At 40.9% G+C, this 20,362-nt stretch overlaps 1 protein-coding gene across 3 annotated transcripts in view; it reads right to left on the bottom strand.

Annotated features, from left to right (window-relative positions):
- Positions 1 to 20,362, bottom strand: part of PDPK1 (3-phosphoinositide dependent protein kinase 1) — a 59,389-nt gene that overhangs the window by 18,722 nt on the left and 20,305 nt on the right. The window contains exons 12-17 of one of the 3 annotated variants that reach the window (XM_080353648.1): positions 19,669 to 19,726; positions 18,626 to 18,778; positions 4,914 to 5,022; positions 4,405 to 4,496; positions 3,193 to 3,288; positions 67 to 183 (exon numbers count right to left, since the gene is read on the bottom strand). In XM_080353648.1, coding sequence (XP_080209774.1) covers positions 67 to 183; positions 3,193 to 3,288; positions 4,405 to 4,496; positions 4,914 to 5,022; positions 18,626 to 18,778; positions 19,669 to 19,726 — 625 coding nt within the window. Of the gene's footprint in view, positions 1 to 66; positions 184 to 3,192; positions 3,289 to 4,404; positions 4,497 to 4,913; positions 5,023 to 11,438; positions 11,697 to 13,031; positions 18,075 to 18,625; positions 18,779 to 19,668; positions 19,727 to 20,362 lie in introns of those variants that run through there. The other 2 variants (XM_080353647.1, XM_080353646.1) reach the window with 2 other exon arrangements.

Here is a 20,362-nt window from a genome sequence, read left to right as displayed (position 1 = left end):
AAAGCAGCAGAAATGCAAGAAAGCCAAGCATATCAGTGTGAGGGCAAAAAGAACGGTGGGACACACCTCACTGCAGCATTTCTGGCAGCATCTCTCTTCCCCTCTCACCTCCCGTGACACTATCAGCAGATACTCTGACTGCTGGGCCCGGCCACAGCTGTACTGGGAACCTATACTGACAAGCTGAAATAACCAATCAAAGCAAAACACAAAGAGAAACCTTTGTAAAGCTGAAGCACATACCATTATCCCAATTGTACAAGTAACAGATGAGCTCAGACGTTCAGGTAACGTTTACTTGCCACTAGAACAGGTTGGTATCAAGCTACAACTTTCATTTCAACATACTTTAAATTTATGGAAGCAGTTGCAAAGCCCTTTGTAATTTCAAGGGAAGTTAAGAGTTATTGATAGTAAGCCAAAAAACTTCCCATATCACTTTGGTGTAGCAAACTACTCTGAAACACAAGGTCTGGTGCATTATGAAAGTGAGTATTTTTTCCTGTCATACTTGCCAAGTGCAGAAAGTAACATGGATAAAAGACTGGAAAGTGTTATGTAAAGCAATATAGCAAGCCTGGATATGAAAGAGCTTCATCTCGTTTCACATATTGATAAACAAAATACAGCTAAGGAAACCAGAGGCAAAAAAGTTGAGTGCTCTAAGTAGGTTTTAGAAGGATAACTTACAGATAGTCCAAGAAAATAACTGGAGTGGAAAAAATTGTCTGCCTTGTTCCCATAAAAATCAGTACCAAGAACTCTGTTCACACTTGCTAAATGTCTAATAATTCAGAAGTTCAGAACGAACTCATCTAAAATTCTCAACTTGTTATTACAAATAAGATTTTATCTTCATAACACATGGCAATTCCTAGCCCATTTAAATCAAAGCATAGCCCGTCAGTGCACTTGAGAAAGATCAGAGCTTTAAACTAAGGGTGAAGAACGACACAACAACTGCCTATTCTGAGTAAACTGGAGATTACTACCGATGAGACAGCCCATGAACATGTATTTTTATCCTTTTATTGTTATGTGAATAATTTTGAGGGCAGCAGCTAAACGCCATCCTCCGCACACAGTGAACGTGTTTAAGACAGCATCATGGCGACAGACTCAGCTTATGTTGATCATTAAAATTTACATGTCTGACGCACCACTCCTGTCTAAAGCCTTTGTACGTAGTGATTTTGTAGAGCCCAGAGTTTCTCCTTATGCAGCATTGCCAAAATACTGTTTTTTCTGATTGCCTGAAGAGGTAATGATTGAAACTAAAAATCACCTACAAAATAACCCACTGAAATCACAAAAGTGGGGCAGCACAATTATTGGCAGTAGTTTTTGGACTGGGACTGATACATAATTACAGTATTCCAGCAACGCTTTCAGTGGTATTCTTTGGAAAAGTGCAGCAATACAGCATCAGAAGTTTAACACTTTCACCTCCTATTTAATCACCACATCCAATTGTATTTTACAATAAAATTTTGAAATGTTAAGGGGAAAGAAATATTTTTGATCAAAACCAACCATTTAAACAGAGCACAAGGACTCCCAGGACTCTCACCCCAGAGACAACTTCTGAGGGAAGCATGTTGCTTTAGAAAAGCTTAAAAAATTATAGAAATGCTACATTGTTCTCAAATCTTACCAACAGAACTGTTTAGATTATACAGAATATTCAAATCATGTTCCAAGTGAATGATGTCTGGTAAAGCAGGTCTGCAATACAACCAAAGGAGAGAATGGCCTGGTCTGAGGTAATGAGCATTACGAGACCACACAGCTGTTGTGCTCATCTACTTCAAACTATGTGTCCAAGGGAGAGCAACACAGGCAGGAGGGAGTCAGGAAAAAGCTGGATGAAACAGAGACACAACCTTCAAGAAAACCACTGGAATTTTCCAGTGCTAGAAGAGAATCTGAATTCTTAAAGAAATTATGATAGTTCTTTCAGTATTTGTACTGTCAAAGCAGTTATTCTTCCCAAACACAATATCCCCAAAGAATACAAGGCTTTAGGACAGGTAAAAGCCATAGTATGATTCAATCTGCTAAAAAGTAAGGAATCTCTATTTGCAATGAAAGCCAGTTTCTCATGACAAAAAAGAATGTAAAAAAACCCCAAAACTTTGTCAATGCACTGGTCAACAACAGCCATGTGCATTAAGTGAGAGCTTCTTCCAGGACTTGAACAACATTCAGCTTTGGGCATTCCGAACAGACCTGGTAATACTTGTGCCGGAGAACTGAAGCGTAAGACACTCTCTCTCTGCTGGTTTGGTTTATTTGATCATGGCTGTCTCCATGACACCAGCACCTCACACACTTCATCATACATAAACAAAACGCTCTCTGTTACCTTTGTGTGCCATACTTTTAAAAAATGTTGCTTTGTTGTGTTATTAAAGTGAGACTGCACAGGGTAAGAGACTCGTGTTTATCCCGTCTCTCCTACAGCTGGCACCAGCCACTGAACAAGGGGCTGGCGGCTCAGCATTGTGTCTTGCTCCAGCACTAACACGTTCACTGCTCCGGTGCAGTTTAGATATTCCAGCAGGTTAGGAATGTAAAGGATGAACAAGTCACACAGTTAGTTTCTTATTTACAGGGATTAGCAAAGATGACAGAAAGATCTTCTAGCAATTTTACAATGTATTCTTGAATGTACACACAAAGCTGTTTTTACGCAGTGCAAAGAACGAGAACATCCACGCAGCTCACACCTGTCCAGCTCCACATCCATGCCGGGTAAGTTCACCCTCCTATGTCTATCATCCCTTATCGGGAGATCCATTGTTTGGGCCTGACAAGCATTTATCTCCCAAGCTCATTTCTTCTACCCAGAGCTCTTTATATTTGACCTACAAATTTGTATAAACTTGTATTAGTTAATTTTGGTTCATTCGCCCTTCAAATGCTCATGTGTAGACACTGAAGCATTACATTTCAAACATGATGTAGACATTTTTCTTGAAAGTCAGCACAATTTACCTCCTGGAAAGCCACAGGTTTTTTATTATCTGACAAATAAGAATATCAATATCAAATTTTAACTGTGCATCTTTATCTATCCCATTTCTGAAAATGACTGCACTTAAAAAGATACATAGAACTGACTTGATATTCTTTCACATAACTGAATTTTTAGAAGACTTTGTAATTATACCCCATAAGTTTTTTTTTTACCTGTTCAAATTTCCAGCCATCAGACATTGTGGAAACCATCTGAGTGAGTTCTTCTTCCTGGCACTGCAGCACCCTGTACACGTGTTTGACTGGCACCTTCAAGAAGAAACAGAAGATGCTCAAAATAACCTGGAATTCACTATGTATGTGACTTGTCTAAAGTTACCTTTCTTCTTTAGAAATGGTAAGCAACATCACCTTGAACCCCAGAACCTCATCTGTTCAGAACTACCTTGCAGAAGACTCAATGGTTCAAGAATGTTTCTGGGACTAAGAGTGCTACTTAATAGTTATAACAAAATCATCTTAAGACTTGCCTATCACTCCATGTGGTAGCAAACCACACCATTCAAAATCAAGGCTGAGGTTCTGCAGAGGCCCTACCTAACTTCAAGGAATGTCCTCATTTCCCTTCCAAAGTTTCCCATCTACAGCAATGAGTAACAAGGACCATTTCAGCTGAAACACTTTATAAAATGCTGTCAGAGCAACTCTGCAATCCCACAGCTCAACTTCAGCAGAGATCTGCCAACATGAGTTTGTAACATGGCCATGAAGACTCAGTTACCAGGGAAGGCCAGAGTAGCAGAGTTGAAGAACAAACTTGAATACTTTCTTAACAGTATGTCTATCATAGCCACTTCGATGAAGAAACATTCACGAGCGGCAATGAGAAGAGGCAGAGTCTTCTCAGCTACACAGCACTACAAATAAAGAAACCAACTTTGCTACAGAAGTGCATGACTAGAGGTAAACAGCATCTGTGTGTTCGCTGTAAAAACATACTGTATGAACAGCACCTATACCATAGTTAGACAATCTCTTCATATTCAGAGTATTTAAATGTATATGAGAAAAATACATTCTACAAAAACTGTTTTCTAAAATAACTATTATTATATGTCATAAACGTTATTATGACAAATTCTACTATTGCCAGACATTTTTTTGACAATTCTTTAGAATGTTTTCAGTTTTCAAACAAGAACTGGAACCATATGTTTGTGCTCTTTGTAAGCAGAAACTGGCAGATACTGGCAGTTAATAATATTAATCTTCGCGTACTAACGGTCCCAGCTCAGCCAGCAAGGGAGGCAGCCCTTCAGTATCTCACCGGGGAAATGAGCAAAGGAGCAGTTAAAAAAAAGAAGGAACCCACCCACTACTTGCCCTAGAACAAATAATGAAAACCACACTAGAAAACAGCCTCACCTGTGAGATCTTGCTGTCTCTTTCTCTTATTTTGTCCTTTACCAATTTTATTAGTGATGTGATATTGTAGAATTCGGCTTCTTCCAGTACACCTAGTACGAGAACATGTTTTTTTGAAAGAGAGTGTAAACAAAGATTCCAGGCCAAAACCACCAACCAGTTCCTACAATTATCTTCTCTACAGCTATAGAAAATTATTCATTTTGCCCACGGAAAAGTTTATTTACCAAGCTAGTGATTCTGGTTTCCTTGAGGCACATGCGGTTCAAAGCCCAGTTCACTGTGAAAAACTGTCCTAAAAAATCTGAACAAAACCCATGCCATTTCAAACACAGAATGACAGGTAGGAAACAAAGACAAGGAGCATAAATGCCATTTCACAGCAGACTGATAGACCATGATGGCTTAGGCCTCACCTCACGATGGAACAGGAAAGAGTATAAAAATAAAAGCAAGAATAAAAATAATAAGCAAGTGATAAGAAAGCAGGAGATTTAGTAACATCTTACCTTCCTCAGCTAGGTCCTTGTTAATAACCAGTTTCCCATGTCTGAGATAGTTCAGCACTGGCCCAAAGTAGGTTGGGTCTCTGTCTATTAAATAGGCACCTGTTTCATCCTACATTAAGAAAAAACAAAACAACAACAAAACAACAACTTAACACACACCCTCTGCCCCCCAAAAAAGAAGAAAAACCAACCACAAAACAAAAACACAAACACCCCAAACAAACCAAAAAGGCATAAACCCCACAATGATTTGAATGTCCAAGTAGAACTGCAAACTAATAATATTCAGCCTGGCATCCGAACAGCAAGCACGTATTCAGATATAGCCACATCCCTTAAAGCCAGATTTATTAAAGACATTTAAAGGAATTTAACAATGTAGTTTAATTGTATCAGAGTGATCACTCAATCATGTACTATACAACTTCTCTTCCTCCACCAATCCCCCTCACCCTTTTATCAAAAGATTAACAACATCGTTAGCATAGAAGATTTAAGTAGTGAGAACACTGAAAATTAAGCTTAAAAATAACACTTAAAACCAGGAAACTAACATTTTGTTCGGCAACCTGAAGTATCAGAACACAGGCTACATTCCAGTGAGACTGAAATATCAGCTCGCCTTTTTACATTTTTTTAAGACAAACGAACCTACCTTCTTCTAATCTCAACATTTTGTTATAAAAAGTTCTGGTTTGTCTTAGTTCAGCTATACAATACCCACCTGGCACTGAGAACAGCTGCGTACCAAGCGAGGGTTGTATGTGCTTCATCTTAGAAAAATGAAGACATGCTGAAGACACAGTTCCTGCCTGTCTCATGCAGACACAGAAGGGACAGATCCAGCTAACTGATGCTCAGTTTACTGAACAGAGCACAGCATTTTGTGGCATGGAAAACACAGTTCAAGAAATTAATCTGCATAGCTAATATTCTTGACAAAGCGATAAAGGAGCAAAATTGATATTTCCTACATAATTTAGAGTCCGTGTGTGAACACCTGTGACCAATGCAGCACCAACACTGTGCTGGCCAGAAGGTGAGCAAGACAGACAGACGTCTGACAGACACATGGCTCGTCCCGCTGCCGTGTGGGTCACTTACAGCACTAACCCATCCGAACCAACAGGCACATATTGGAGAGATGTGGCAGCACCCGGACACTTCTTTTATTTATTCTTATTTTTAATATTCTAGTAGTTTACAGGAGATCCTAAAAAAAACATCACTACCAACAATCCTGGCTAAACTTCAATCATTCTCCCCCAAAACTACATATGATAGTTGTTCCACATGATAAAAACTGTATTGACCCAATCCTCTGTGTTTGGACAGTAACGCTGACATGTAAAAGGTTTGATAACTGAACATTGATACCTGAAAACTCTCTCCACTTTAAAGCATCTAACATTACTAACATGTTTCATTGAAAAACAGACAGTGGATGTATTTTCAGGTACATGGATTTAGTTTCTTAATAACTGTGCTCGTCTAGCCAGGGTTGGTAGAATGTAGAAATACCACAGTCTGAACTACAAAAAATATAAACTTCTTTCTATAATTACAAGCTAAAGGATTTACACACTTAGAATGTCATTTTAGAAGAAGGGATGTCATATTTTATATAAAATTACCTGTTCAAGAAAATGCTAATATATTATAACGTGCTGTCAGTTAACCTGCACTCAGAGCAGACAGCGCTTGATACAAGTCTAATCACAATTTCTTCTGATCTAAACTCATAGTCTCACAGAAGTGAAACGATGCACCAAAACCAACAGATGGATGAAGTGCATAAAGTGGTATATTTTAAATGTTCCACATTTAAACAGATTTACATCACCAAAACACTTCGAGAATGAACAATCTACAGATACAACCCAAATAAATTAAATTAGCTGACAACTGTACGAATTATAACCTGAAAAGTATTATTTAATACAGGAACAGAAACCAGTGAAGTTGGAAAGGAAGATCTAAAACCAATAAAAAGAAACACTGTTTTTTAAAGCACGGTCTTGGGCCATCAGTTTAACTGAATTAAGAAAAACATGGGCTTACAAACCTCTAAGTCCACCCAGTTAAGTTAATTAAGTCTCCAGAAACAATATTTTTCAGTAAGATTGCTGTATTCTTCTAGAGGACAGTGTTTTCTCACACCGGCCACCAGCTCCACACCACGGACACACAGCCGGTCATGGAAGCACAATAACTAAGAGCTCAAAAGGAAATTTCAAGTAACAATGGTTACTTCGCTCCTTATGCAAAAGGCCTCAAAATGTGTGTTTTTATTTATTCACTTTATGGATTACAGTATCTGAAATTACTCTTCCCTGAGCAGGTTTCTATACAGTGAAGAAACTCAAAGGGAAGGAGCTGTCAGGCCTCGTCTTTGACAGGCACATCACAGCTCATTCCTGGCGCTTGTACCACACACTGACAGCACCACTCTGTGAAACACAACATAGAATTGCTTTGGTCTTTTACCTATTTTTAACCATCTTCCTCATCTACAAACTATTTTCCACTCTGCCGTTCCACATCTCACTTTTTTCTTGTTACACTCATTCCTTTCCTAATCACTATCAGGTTTTCTACCTCATCAAATTACCATCTAGAATCTATAAAAATTCTTCATTGTCACACTGATAAATATAAACACCAAACCAAACATATGTATAATACACCACATACAAATAAAGTGCCATCTCATTAGTGTCATAATTAACCTTTCAAGTAACATGTCCTCAAAAAACAATAGAGAAGAAAAAGGAGCCCAAAAGTCTTAATGTATGGTGAAATAGTTTTTTTTTTTCTTTTTAAAATTAGCAAATATCAATGGTTAAAGTTTAAGAACTCTGGCTAAATTCTAACAGTGAGCAATGCAAATTCTGTCAATAGGAGTCACTTTAGTATGTAAACTCCACGTAAAATTATTAATAGATTGACCAATTCAGAGTGAGCAGCCACTTGCTTACCTAGATTACAAATATGGAAAACAGGCATTAATTAATGTGCTTCCAAAGAGAAAGATTTGTGTCTTGGGCTTAGGCCCTACAAGCCTGGCATGCTACACACCAGTGCCAGAGGCAGGACCCGAAACACAAACCGTTCAGTAAAGAATATTGTAACAATATACAAAGAACCCAAAGACAAAAGAGGCACAAAATTGACATCCCAGGCATCTTCCTACAAAAAATGCCTTCTCACTCCTGTACAGTGAGCTGCCTGATTATCCTCCAATGTACACTAAGCACTTCATGTTGAAATCGCTAGGAAAAGCCGATTATGCCGGATCTTTAAGGATATTTATGTAAACATAAATCCAATAAAAGCTGACACAGCAATGTAGTCATCTGTTCCACCTAGAACTCTCAAAATACGTGTGGTAAGTCTTTCCACACTTTCAGAATATTGTCAGGATTGGCTTCATCCACATGTACATGAAACCACACTGTATTCTCAGGTGTAACGAGCATTTTGGACACTCTTTCTAACCCACTGTTTCAAGATAAGAACAATAAATTGCACTTCAAATGTGATCTGGACAGTTGAAAGGTGCAGCTACAGTTTGTGCAGACATGACCGCAGTAGCTGTGGGCTGGGTAGCTGGGTTTAACAGCCTGTGCTGCGGCCTCTGCCAACTAATGAGGCCCCACCAGCTCTGGGCAAGTCTGAATCTTCACTGCCACAACCTGTGTGGTATTTTGAAGCCATTTTCCAAGTTTCAGGTGAATCCCACAAATGCCAGGCAAATTTATATTCTAATAGGGTCTCGGTTTTCTCTCTTGTAGGTACGTTTTACACAAAGTGGTGTCAATGTCTGCCAGAACAGCAGCTGAAACTCAAGTTTCCTCTCTATTCATATAGTCCCATCAACCCACATTTTTACCCCATCAGTGTTCCATACAAATTCTGCCACTCTTCGTAGGGATACTCAAAGCAAATGCTCCAGTCGACTTTGACACAAAAGTGCTAATTAACCATAATGGTGTTTGTCTCTTTACTCGGTTATATTTGCGCATTACATTCTTCACTACCTAGTACATTACCCAGTACTTTTCCTTCCTAGTCCATAAGTCCTGGATCTTTTCCATACCCGCTCCTTTTAAAGAGGGCACCATTTAAAAGACAACATTGCTGAGCTACAGTGAAGGCTGCATTTGTTCATGGCCACTCTCCCACACCAAAGTTCAGTCCAAGTTACAAACACCATGGAATTTCAGAGGAAGCTGAATAACTTGCTCTTAAATTTTCAGTCCCTTGGTTCAGCACACCATGAAAAGTCAGTGTAGTTCACAATCATATTCCTTCTTCCTTAAGAATTAACACTTAAGCATATCTACCATCCACAGATTTCAGGAGACTCAAAATGCACATGTATTTTCAAAGAATTTGAAAAATATTGCCAAAAACATTCAAACATATTCAAGTTTCAAACATTTCCACTTCAATCTTTACAGAGACTGAGGCTCAAAGGAATCAAAATGAATACCTAGCCTGATCTTAATTTAAAACATACATAGGTCTCAATTTATATACAGTGAAATCTATGACCTTTAGAAAGTAGTGGTGAAACCGAACCATTTTATGCAAGCCATTCCAATTACTGTAAAAAAGAAACTGCTTGGATTATGTTTTGCTGTTCACAGGAGATGAAGAATCCAAAGATTCTGAATCACATCCTTGGAAGAAAGGCTCTATGTGTTTAAGCAAGCTTAGGTACTGTAATTAATGCACTATGATGGGTAATCTAAGCAGTAGACCACTTCTGCAAAATCCAAGGTGACAGGTGACTGCAGAAATCAGGCTCTGAATGGCTGAAGTGAAAATCAACGACTACAGATGGTCAAGACAACGGGACATGAAACCCTGACAATCGTTGTACAGAAAAGACAACCATGGGGCATATTTAGCCAGGAAAGGCTTTGGGCTTTGTACATCAAATTGAAGACACCCAGGTTCATAAATAAGCCCAGAAAATTCGTCTCTGAATAACAGGATTTTCCACAACAATTTGTAGTTCTCTCTATACCTACTGTTTGCCTCACGTTACTGATTTGCACAATAAGTACTAGCTATAGTTATATAAAAAAGGCTACTCACAGTGACGGACAATGCAATTTGTCTTCATCTTGCTAAAGTGGTTTCCATTAGACTTCTACATTGGCTAAAAAGGACGACACTCTGTAATATCTAAGCAGCTCAAATAACGTATAGGCACGTTCCTTGTAAGCAAAGGGCATCTTTCTCCAGCTGTGGCTACAGCTAGCTTCATCACCTACGCTTTTAACAACCATAAATACAGAAGTATTGAAACATGTATAAAAAAATAGATAAATAAAATCAAACCCTACCAATTCATCAAATCCTACCAGATAGCTAAATGGCCTTAGCATAAATTTACTATTTGCTGCCAAAAGCCAAAAATGTAAGCACAGTAAAACCAAAAATATTTAGATTAGTAGTCTTGTGAAATTTTTGCAAGACAGCAACACCTCCATGATTGTGCTTGTGAAAGATGACGGATTTCATCAGCTGCGGAAAAAAGGCAGCCAAAGACTTTAACTAGAACTAAAGCTTTTCTTGTAAAGATGCGCCTTTCCTCTCTCTCTCTGGTGACACTGAGATAGCAAATAAGCACCTTTTTGCAGTGGAAACAAAAAAAAGGCAGACCAAAGACACCAAAAAACAACCCCCGCACTGCCACACTTTAAGGTATTTTCTTGCTAACTCTGGAACACTATTCAGGTTCTGTTCCTTATCTTTTTAAGCATTTAAACATCTTTTCTGGAATTCATGGATGAGAAAATGAATAAATTCACTACTAGTCTCACTGAAAAATAAAAGTTAAAAGCTGATAGCTAAGAACCAACTCTCTGTTTTCAACCTGTTGGTTAAATATTCAAGGGTTATATCGTGTTCCCTTAATTTCCCTAAGTGTATTGTACTGGAAGTCCATTTTTGCCCATTATGCTCCAAAATCTCTTTCCGAGCCAGCACAACACATGAATACTTTATATCTGCTACTACATTCCATTCTACAAACAAAATCTTAATCAGGTAACTTTTTTTTCTCTATTAAAAATGAGTCAGAATGAACATCCGAATATTCACCATCACCCACCACTCGCAGTCGACACAGAATAATATTTTACTCAAAGAGTTGCCGAAACACAGAATGCTCTGGGTAATGAGACAGGCTGTTACCAAAAGTAGTTTCATCTGGTCGTTGAAATTGAACAAGAGGGTGATGACAGTGCAGAAACAACACGGCATCGCTGCGAGCAGACACTCCATTAAAAGGCTGAAACTGAACCCGGAGCGACAACACAAAACCCCAAACACGCGAAGGACCCCGCGCCTCTCCGCTGTACCGAGGAGCAGCCGTGTCGCTCCGGACCCCCCGCATCCGCCCCCAGAGCCCAGCGGGACCCCCGGAACCGGCCCGGGGGGCAGGGCCCCGGGAACCCGGCAGCGCCGGGACCGCGACCCCCGCAGCGCCCCCGGGGAACCCGCGCTCACCTTGTCCGAGTCCAGGTCGGGATCGGCCTGGCAGAGGCGGAACAGAAAGGACTTGGGGTCCCTGCAGAGCGTCTGCCGAGTGGTCAGGAAACAGGTGCCCCCCACGTTCAGCCGGACCCACTTGCCGGGCACGGCGCCGGGCGGCGGCGCGGAGCTGCAGCGGAGGCAGGGCCCGCCCGCGCCGCCCAGGCCCAGGCCGTCGATCGGGGGAACCGGGAAGTCGCAATGGTTCTCCGCCGCCATCCTCGCCGCCGCCGGAAGGGTCCGCCCCAGCTACAGGTCCCCGGGGCACCTCCCACCGGAAGCGTCCGCTGGGGACGGCTCCTTCCCCTTCCCGCCCGGCGCCTGCGCCGCAGCGGCCGCCGGGGCTGCTCCCCACCGGGCGGCCCTGCCCCGCACCGGGGCCGCGGGACCGGGAAGGCGCTCGGACACCGGCAGTGGTTTTGGATTTCAGTAGATCCTCCGGTAGTGCCTCTCGCAGTCTCCTCCTGGACACGATGTCCCGCACACGGCTGGGTAAACACACAGTGCAGTGGGTGAGCGACTGGCTGACGGGCCGGGCTCAGGGGTTCTAGTAAATGAGGTCACGTCGGGCCGGTCACCAGTCAGAAGCGGGTTCCACAGGGAGCTTAGAGCCAGCGCTCTTCAATGTCTTCATAAATGACTTGGACACAGGACTTGAGGGAATAATAAGGAAGTTCAACAATGACACGAAACTGGGGGAAGCTGCCGACACTCGAGGGCACTCGACGCTCCCTGCAGAGGGATTTGGACAGCTTGGAGAACTGGGCCATCACCAACCGCATGAAGTTCAACAAGAGCAAGTGCTGGATTTTGCACCTGGGACATACAACCCCGGCTGTACAGACAGACTGGGGGATGAGATGTTGGAGAGCAGCTCCACAGAGAAGGATCTGGGGGTTGAACATGAGCCACCGGTGGCCCTGGAGCCCAGAGGGACTCGTGTCCTGGTGCATCCAGCCCAGCACGGCCAGCCAGGCAGGGAGGGGATTGTCCCGCTCTGCTCTGGGGTGGCCTCACTGGAGCATTCACTGTGTGCAGGGCTGGGGACACGGGATAAAAGGATATAAAGCTACTGGAGAGTGTCCAGAAGAAGCCACAAAGCTGGTGAAGGGTTTGGAGGGGAAGCTGAATGAGGAGCAGCTGAAGCCCCTGGGTTTGTTCAGCCTGGAAGAGGCTGAGGGCAGAGCTCAGGGGGCTGCAGCTTCAGCAGGGGAGCAGCAGGGGCAGGGCTGAGCTCTTCTCTCTGTGACAGTGACAGAACCCCAGGGAATGGCAGGAACATGTGCCAGGACATGTCAGTTGGACATGAGGAGAAGGTTCTTCACCCAGAGGTGCTGAACACCAGAACAGGCTCCCCAGGGAGGTGTCACGGCCCCAACCAGACAGTGTTCAAGAAGAGACTGGACAATGTCCTCAGACACACGGTGTGACCTGTGGGGTTGTGCTGGGCAGGGACAGGAGCTGGATCCAATCTTCGAGGTCCCTTCCAGCCCAGGACATTCTGTGGTCTGCAGGTCCTGCCCCCCCCCCCCCCCCCCCCCCAGCAGAAGGAAGAGGCGGAGGCCAGGCCAGGACCCTACATGCCTTTATTACAGACTACCAAGCATTAAGTGAAATCCATCATCCGGTCACTAACTACACATCTACAGCACAGAGATCTGTCGAGAGAATAAACAGTCATTAAATTATGAGATATGATTAAATCATCGACCAATAGAAAATTTTTATAATAAAGCCAGAAAAAAGGTGTAAAATATAGTTTACAATAATTATTCACATTCAAGGCTGTACATCAATACATACAACACCATGGCCCCGAACATGAATTCAATCCAAATATTTCATATATTAGAATTTAAATAACACAGACTGAACTAGAGGCCAACAAGAGCCAGCAAATAACCTTATAAGAATAAAAATACAAAAAGTGTGTATCTTAAATCATTGCATTATTTGCTTCTGTTTTCACAAGTTCTTGGAGGAGGGGAGATTGTTTTGTGATGTTTGTTGAGGGGGTTTTGGGTTTGTGTTGGTTTTGTTTGTGGTTTGTTTTGGTTCTGTCATCTTTTTTTTATTTTTCCTTTTATCTGTACATCACAGTTACAGCTACAAACCAGGTAGAGAATATTACACATGTAACTGACTGCCACCAACCTGAAAACAGCTAGCGTACAACTATCCAAACTGATTATGGTTCCTGATTCCTATTTCTTCTCTTTTGTCGGATACAATAATTGTAAGTTCTGCTACAATTTAGAACATTTGCCACATCCAATCAGAGTTAGTACATGGTCATAGGAAGCTTTGTCAAATGGCAACCATCTACATTCACTGCCATGCTGACAGACAGACCAGGTTATTGTTGATGTATGAATGTCGTATTTCTTCTAAGAAAGAGGAAACATTCTCAAATTACCAGTCTCATCTTAGCTGAAAGCACACCCTGTTGGGTCAGAGAATTACTGTCTGTAAGCTCACCTGATCAACTGATGGACAATCTGTGTCAAGAAGCTTTGCAGGAGCACTTCCATTTGATTAATAAAATATTTGCATAAACTATTACAGGCATTGAGCAAAATTTCAAATATAAATACCACACCTATTTGTGTAATTCACAATTAGAAAGAATGATCAGAATCCACAGACCACATCTTCAGGCAACTATTAATACACAAGTTCTCTCCTCAGCTAGGTGTTGAAATCAAATGTTTTGTCCACAGGCCAAAAGAAATAGTTGTGTTGACTTTACTAAATCATTCAAGAGAAACTGTTACATGTACATGTGGAAAATCCTCAGGATTCTTCAAAGTTCCCAGCACAAAATGTAATGATATCGAGCACATTAAGCATCTTGAACTACGAAAAGGGACTACAACTATCACATCTTTGTTTTCCAGGTGTAGATATAGCAGATACTTCACAACCAAATCACATCAGAAGGAGAAAAGTGGAGAACAGCGCTATCTGACAGCTCGATGTCTTCAGCAGGTAATACCAGTCTGCTCACAATGCAGCAACATCACATCCGAAGCAAGTCTTCCCTAACATAAATCTTCATCAAAACTGGACTTCAAGGCCAATGGTAATAAACTAATCTCTCCAGTTTATCAAAGTAGTTTTAAACTCCGTGTGACTGGGCTGGATACTGAATAGAACATTGTGATTCAAAAATCCTTTCTAGCAGTACTTTATCCTTTCTTAAGCTCCACCCCACAGAAAACAGATGGAATAAACACCTCCCTGAAGTTCAAATCCCAAGCAAAACAAGATTACAACGCCACTGACCAGATGCTTTATAAATGATTGGCAATTGTTCAAAATGCAAAAGATGGAATTAATTGATAATGAATAGATTGGGTTTTCAGTAGGTTTGCAGTGAGGAATCTGAAGAGTCATCTTCCAGTGCCTAATAACCCTTTTTGTGCTTTGAAAGACCTCAGAAAGGAGGAGAGCAATTAACTGGCTTATCTGCAGCTCCGAAGAACTTCCCTTGTACGTGTCATTCCATGAACACCCACGAAGCACAGAAGCCATCTCCAGGCCAAAGATCGAAGGCTATCCCACTGCAGGTGTAAGCAATTAAAACAGGAACCAGCCCTCCATAGCGTGCAGCTCCTGTCAGTCCACATTGCAGTGGACAAACTGATGAAACACACTTAAATCCACATGATTGCTTTGTCTTGCCTCACTCTATTCTTCTGCCATCTTTCAAAACCACATTTTACTTACAGTCCAAGAAAGATGAATACCTCTCCTAGAAGAGTTCTAGGTCCCTTCTCGAAAAAGCAGCAGCTAAGGAAGACCTGAGTTGGAACACTGAAGTTGTGAGGGGAGGGATGCCTGCAAGAGATGCTCAGTTTCCTAATGACAGCATTGTCAAAAGAAAAAGGAAACTAGAACGCAGAGATCAGCCTTCCAGACACCTTCTTGACAGCTTACTGCTATAGACTGATGTGGCTGAAAGCTTTTGGCGGGCAGGATGGAAGCCTACTGAGAGAGGATTTCCAAGGTGTGAAAAAGCAGAGTAATTACTTCAGTATGGCAAAATGACTACGAGCCTAAATATTACAGAAAACATGTTTAAGCACTCCTAGATATCCACCTAGTGAACGAGCCAACGGAGATGACTTCATCTCATGAAGTTAAGGTGTTCTCTGTCAGCAGAACAGCCCTGCCAGACTTTTTATGGGAGGCCAAGTTTTGTCGCACTGAACAGCAGCAGCACCACGAATCTCCATCACTGCCAAACTCTCAAGTATGAAGTTGGGAGTATGTCTACGTCTCTATACCAAAGACTAAACCCAAAAGTGGTAGGGTTGCCTCCAGTGGACCCAAGATAGATGGAACTTGACAGCCAGAGAACAAATAGATAGCACTGCAACAAAATTACAGTATATGTCATCTTGGTTAGAACGGTAAATACAGGATTAATACAGACACAGGTCAAAGGTGTACTGCACTATCCAAATTTTAGTAACAAGGAGTGTACGTTTTATGTGACGAAATTTCTCATGATGCAAAGGGAATGGTGTTCTGTCTTCATCTCATCCATTTGTAGGGCACTTTATCTCCCTTAACACTGGGCACTGCGCCAGGGATTTACTTTTGTCAAGCCTGTGCACGTGGTGGGATGACAGAAGACCACAAGAATGCGGTTCCTCCACAAGAAACACAACTGCACGCTCTCCTTTAAAGACCGAGAGATACTGGAAAAGCTGAACTGTCATCAAGTTCAACCATGTAACACAGTTTTTCAGAGATCAAGAATAAATCTCCTTCACCCTGTAAAACAACAAAATATCCAACATTCATGTGTCTGCTGAGAAATTCTGCTTCTAAAACAGTGGCCCATGAGTTTTATCAACACGGCAGCGGAACTTTTCTTTCTTCGGCAGAAGGAAAAGCACATCGTATGATGAGACCTCAAAATGCAAAGAGATGGTGTGTGTACAAGGTGAATAAATAGGTGTGATGTTTATACTGCTTTTAAAACAAGGAAGGAATGCCTCTGTCCAGACCCAGGCCATTCCTCTCCACAAGGTTCAGGAACACAGGCGTGTTGAAAATACCACTAGGGAAGTTGGTTTTAGCACATAGAAAGTTATATCTTTGCAATGTTACGAGAAATGTTTGACCACTAAAAAAGCCTTAATTTGAAGAGGATAAATGAGATCGATATGAAAAATATTTTCATTTTATAGATATGACTTAAGTACCATATATTTACCCCTTTGTATCAATATTTTCCTTTGCATTTTTAACCAGATTACTTTATGGATCTAATATTTCAATGGCTTATTTTTTTTTTTTCAGAGCTGGTAAATGTTTGGCCAAAGACCAAAATTAGGATTATTTATACATCTCATTACACAATGAGACAAAAAAAAGTCAAGTAATCAATTGCACAAAGCTTTCACATTTCCTTCTCTACCCAGGTAAATAGGTTGGCCCCACTAAAATGCACAATACATGCACACCCTGGAAAGAAAGCTTCTAGCCCTCATCTCCTGAAAAGGTGAAAAACTATTTACTACTTAATAGTAACCTTTTCCCCCCATACTAACTAGTTATTTTTTTTTAGTTAGCATTAGTTAAAAGCATGCTGGTAAGTTTATTGTCCCTTGATTAAGCACACATACAATTCATATTAAAATTTAAATTGAATGTTTAAAATCTTATATGCTTCAGAAGCCAACATTTCAATTTTAGAAAACTTTCAGTGCCATGTTAAGCATTTTACTCTCTCACAACCTGTATCATTGGAGCCTGTCTGCCAGACACATACATGTGATTCATTCACATAATTACTAAAGTACCACATAAATCCTGCAACCAGAACTATATTAGGAATTACACAAGGGTGCAACTGACCTGGTTACAAATGCCATACACCAATAAGCTGGGAGACTGTGAGGAAAGGAAGAGAAAACAAAGAGGTGGTGCTTAGGAGAGGCATATAAAAGCTCCCTGATGAAATACAGTTTAATGATAATCTGAAAGTCACAGAAAACCCCAGCCCCAGAAAATGCCAGGCTGGGCCATGATTTGGCATGTGTGCGTGTGGATTGGTTTGAACTCATCTGAAGTGAAGCTGGTAACGCAAGGTCTATCCACTAGTCTGCAGCAGAAACTGAGCTGAAGTGCACAAAAGCAAGATCTTCACTGCAATGATATGCATGTGGAAGCCTCAACAGAAGCACAAAGAGCAAGCAAAGCGACCCTGAATTCCATTAGGTTTTTGCTTTTCTTTTTTTTCTTTCTTTCTTTAAAAAAAAAAAACCAAAACAAAAACAAACACAAAACAAGAAGAAAAAGAAAAAAAAAAGAAAAAAAAGACAAGGGAAAAAAAGAAAACACACACACAACCAAAAAACCACACAGAACATTTCAGACATTTGCTTCCCCTTGAGATGGTAATAGGTGGGTTGAAAAGATTCCTCTGATCGGCTGCACATGGAGTTCTAGCAGCAAGTAGCGAAACTGGGAAATTTTGGATGAGCTTTACTATTTAGCAGCATTCTGGTGGTATCTGTGCCGCCAAACTTCATGTATCTTTTTGCACCATTTATGAGCATTCCCACTCGGGTCCATCAGGTAATATGTCCTGTTTGGCTATAAGTGAACAACAGTTTAATGAGTACTCCAAACAGTTGAACCAAAAAGACACTAATTATTCTTCACCTAACAATAAAATAATTATTCAGAATAAATTAATAAACCTTCCAAAAGTTAAATTCAGTTAGTTATATAATATTACATATTACTGAGTAACCATACATCTGGCATCTCAATATTGTTAAGCAGTCAATTGACAATATATTGTTGCTACATTCCTTGTGATCCACTATGTATTAAGACAGCTAAATGTTAGAAGTCCTTCTTAAGACCTTCCTTCAAATCCCAAAAGCCACTTATACTTTATTTACACATGAATAATAAAAAATACATTTCTATTTTTGAGGGAAACATGTATATCATCAGGAATTTTTTGTTGTTAGCGGGGTTTTGAGTATGTTTTTTGTGGTTTGTTTTTAAATTAAGGCTATCAGCTCTTGGATTTAAGGACTTCTATCTTCTCCAGAAAAAATTGTTTGTTAACAACTTAAAATAATTGTCCAAGGACTTTAGAGCAATTTACAAAGAAATTCAAGAAAGTCACTTACTGTGTGAACAAAAAATGTCTTAAAGTTCTTGGCTTCTGGCCGCAACTCTAAAGACCACGGAATTTCTCCTTTTAGAACTTTGTTGACAGGATCCACATAATACAGGTGGGGCCCTTCTGTGAGCAGCAACTGGCGCCGTCGTGCAAACAATCCCTGAGAAGAAAAGTAGAAACAGTAATGCAAAAAAAGCATGAGGAAAAAAAATGTAAATGCATAGAGCTCTGAATTTAACAACAGAGGTAGAATTAAAAGAGCTCAGTGACAGGACAGTATATTTGAGCTTGGGGAACTCTGTTTTCCTTTTGCTTATTTGACTTCACTCCTTTTTTAGGGGGCTGCGGTGCGTTCCTGCTGCATGGCAAAACACAAGTACTATTTTAGAAAGCATCCTGAAGTTCTAACAAAGCGAACAACCAGCTGCACAGAGTGAAGCACAATCTATTTGTCAAAGATTCTAGTACAGAAATCAATACTCGTGATTCTGTGGAGAAAATTAGGAATAAGCAGGTAGTAATTTAGATGTAAGAGAATCTCCATTCCTGTAAAGCTGACACAGACTACTGTTGCTCATCCAGCCACCTCGAAGCTCATATTTAAAGCTGGTGTGATGTCACCTCTGCCTCTCTCAGGATACAGCCACTAGCTGGATCCAGGAAAAACACCACAGGTAAGGATAATATGGATTTGTATCGTATTTTCTGATATTTGTGGCTCAGTCCACATGCAGACATGTATCAAAACAAAGCATCCAGTGGGCTGTACCAGACTGGGACGAGGAGGGGGAACAAACACTCATTTTCTAGTCTCGCAATGAAAGCACCAATAGCACATTTACTTTTAGCCTTTTCCAAAAAATCAAGAGCATACCACTACCTTCAGAAACAACATTTACAAATCACTACATTTTAGTAAGTAAACATGACTATTTGACACTTATTTATAAGTTACACAAGGAAGCTCTAAAACAGGTTCCTTATCTGTACTGCCACTGTGCAAAAATTTAACAGCTGAATTTTGTTACAGGGAATTAAAAAAGCCCTTACCTTTCTTTTGTCCACTGGACCCATTTTTAGGATTAAATTATTTTCTACAAACTGATGCCTTAAAAAAAAGAAAAATAACGATTACTCCAGAAGTACTTCTTCCACAGAAACATCTTTTATTATTATTATCAAGCAATTTTACATGTCTCTCCCTAGTGTCTTCTTTTCTGCCACAGAATCCTGAACAACTTTACTAGATGAATTTTGGACTCTTCCTCATTCCACACCAAATAGTTCCTCTACAATCTGATACAGGGAAGAAAAAAAAATCACAGATGAGAAACTCCTCTCAAGAGTGAAGATAAACCCTAATAAGTACGTGGTCTGGAAGAATTTTGGTCAGATACCAACAGGACAAGGGGTGATGGTTTTAAAGGAGGGAGATTCAGGCTGGACATGAGGAAGAAATTGTTGCAACGAGGGTAGTGAGAGCCTGGCCCATGTTGCCCAGAGAGGTGGTGGATGAACCATCCCTGGAGACATCCCAGGCTGGACGGGGCTCTGAGCAACCTGAGCTGGTGCAGATGTCCCTGCTCATGGCAGGGGTGGCACTGGGGGAGCTGGGAAGGTCCCTTCAACCCGAATCGTTGTGTCATTCTATGATTATCATTCAAAAAAAACCACCAACATATGGCAACTGTAAGAAAGAGGGAACTTCTTCAAGTTCTCTGTAGAGGGAAGCACTGGTACAGTG

This window comes from Nesoenas mayeri, assembly GCF_963082525.1.
Source record: "Nesoenas mayeri genome assembly, chromosome: 15".
In the NCBI taxonomy this organism is placed as follows: domain Eukaryota; kingdom Metazoa; phylum Chordata; class Aves; order Columbiformes; family Columbidae; genus Nesoenas; species Nesoenas mayeri.
Note: the sequence above shows the minus strand (reverse complement) of the source record. Positions and strands in the feature narration are given on the sequence as shown.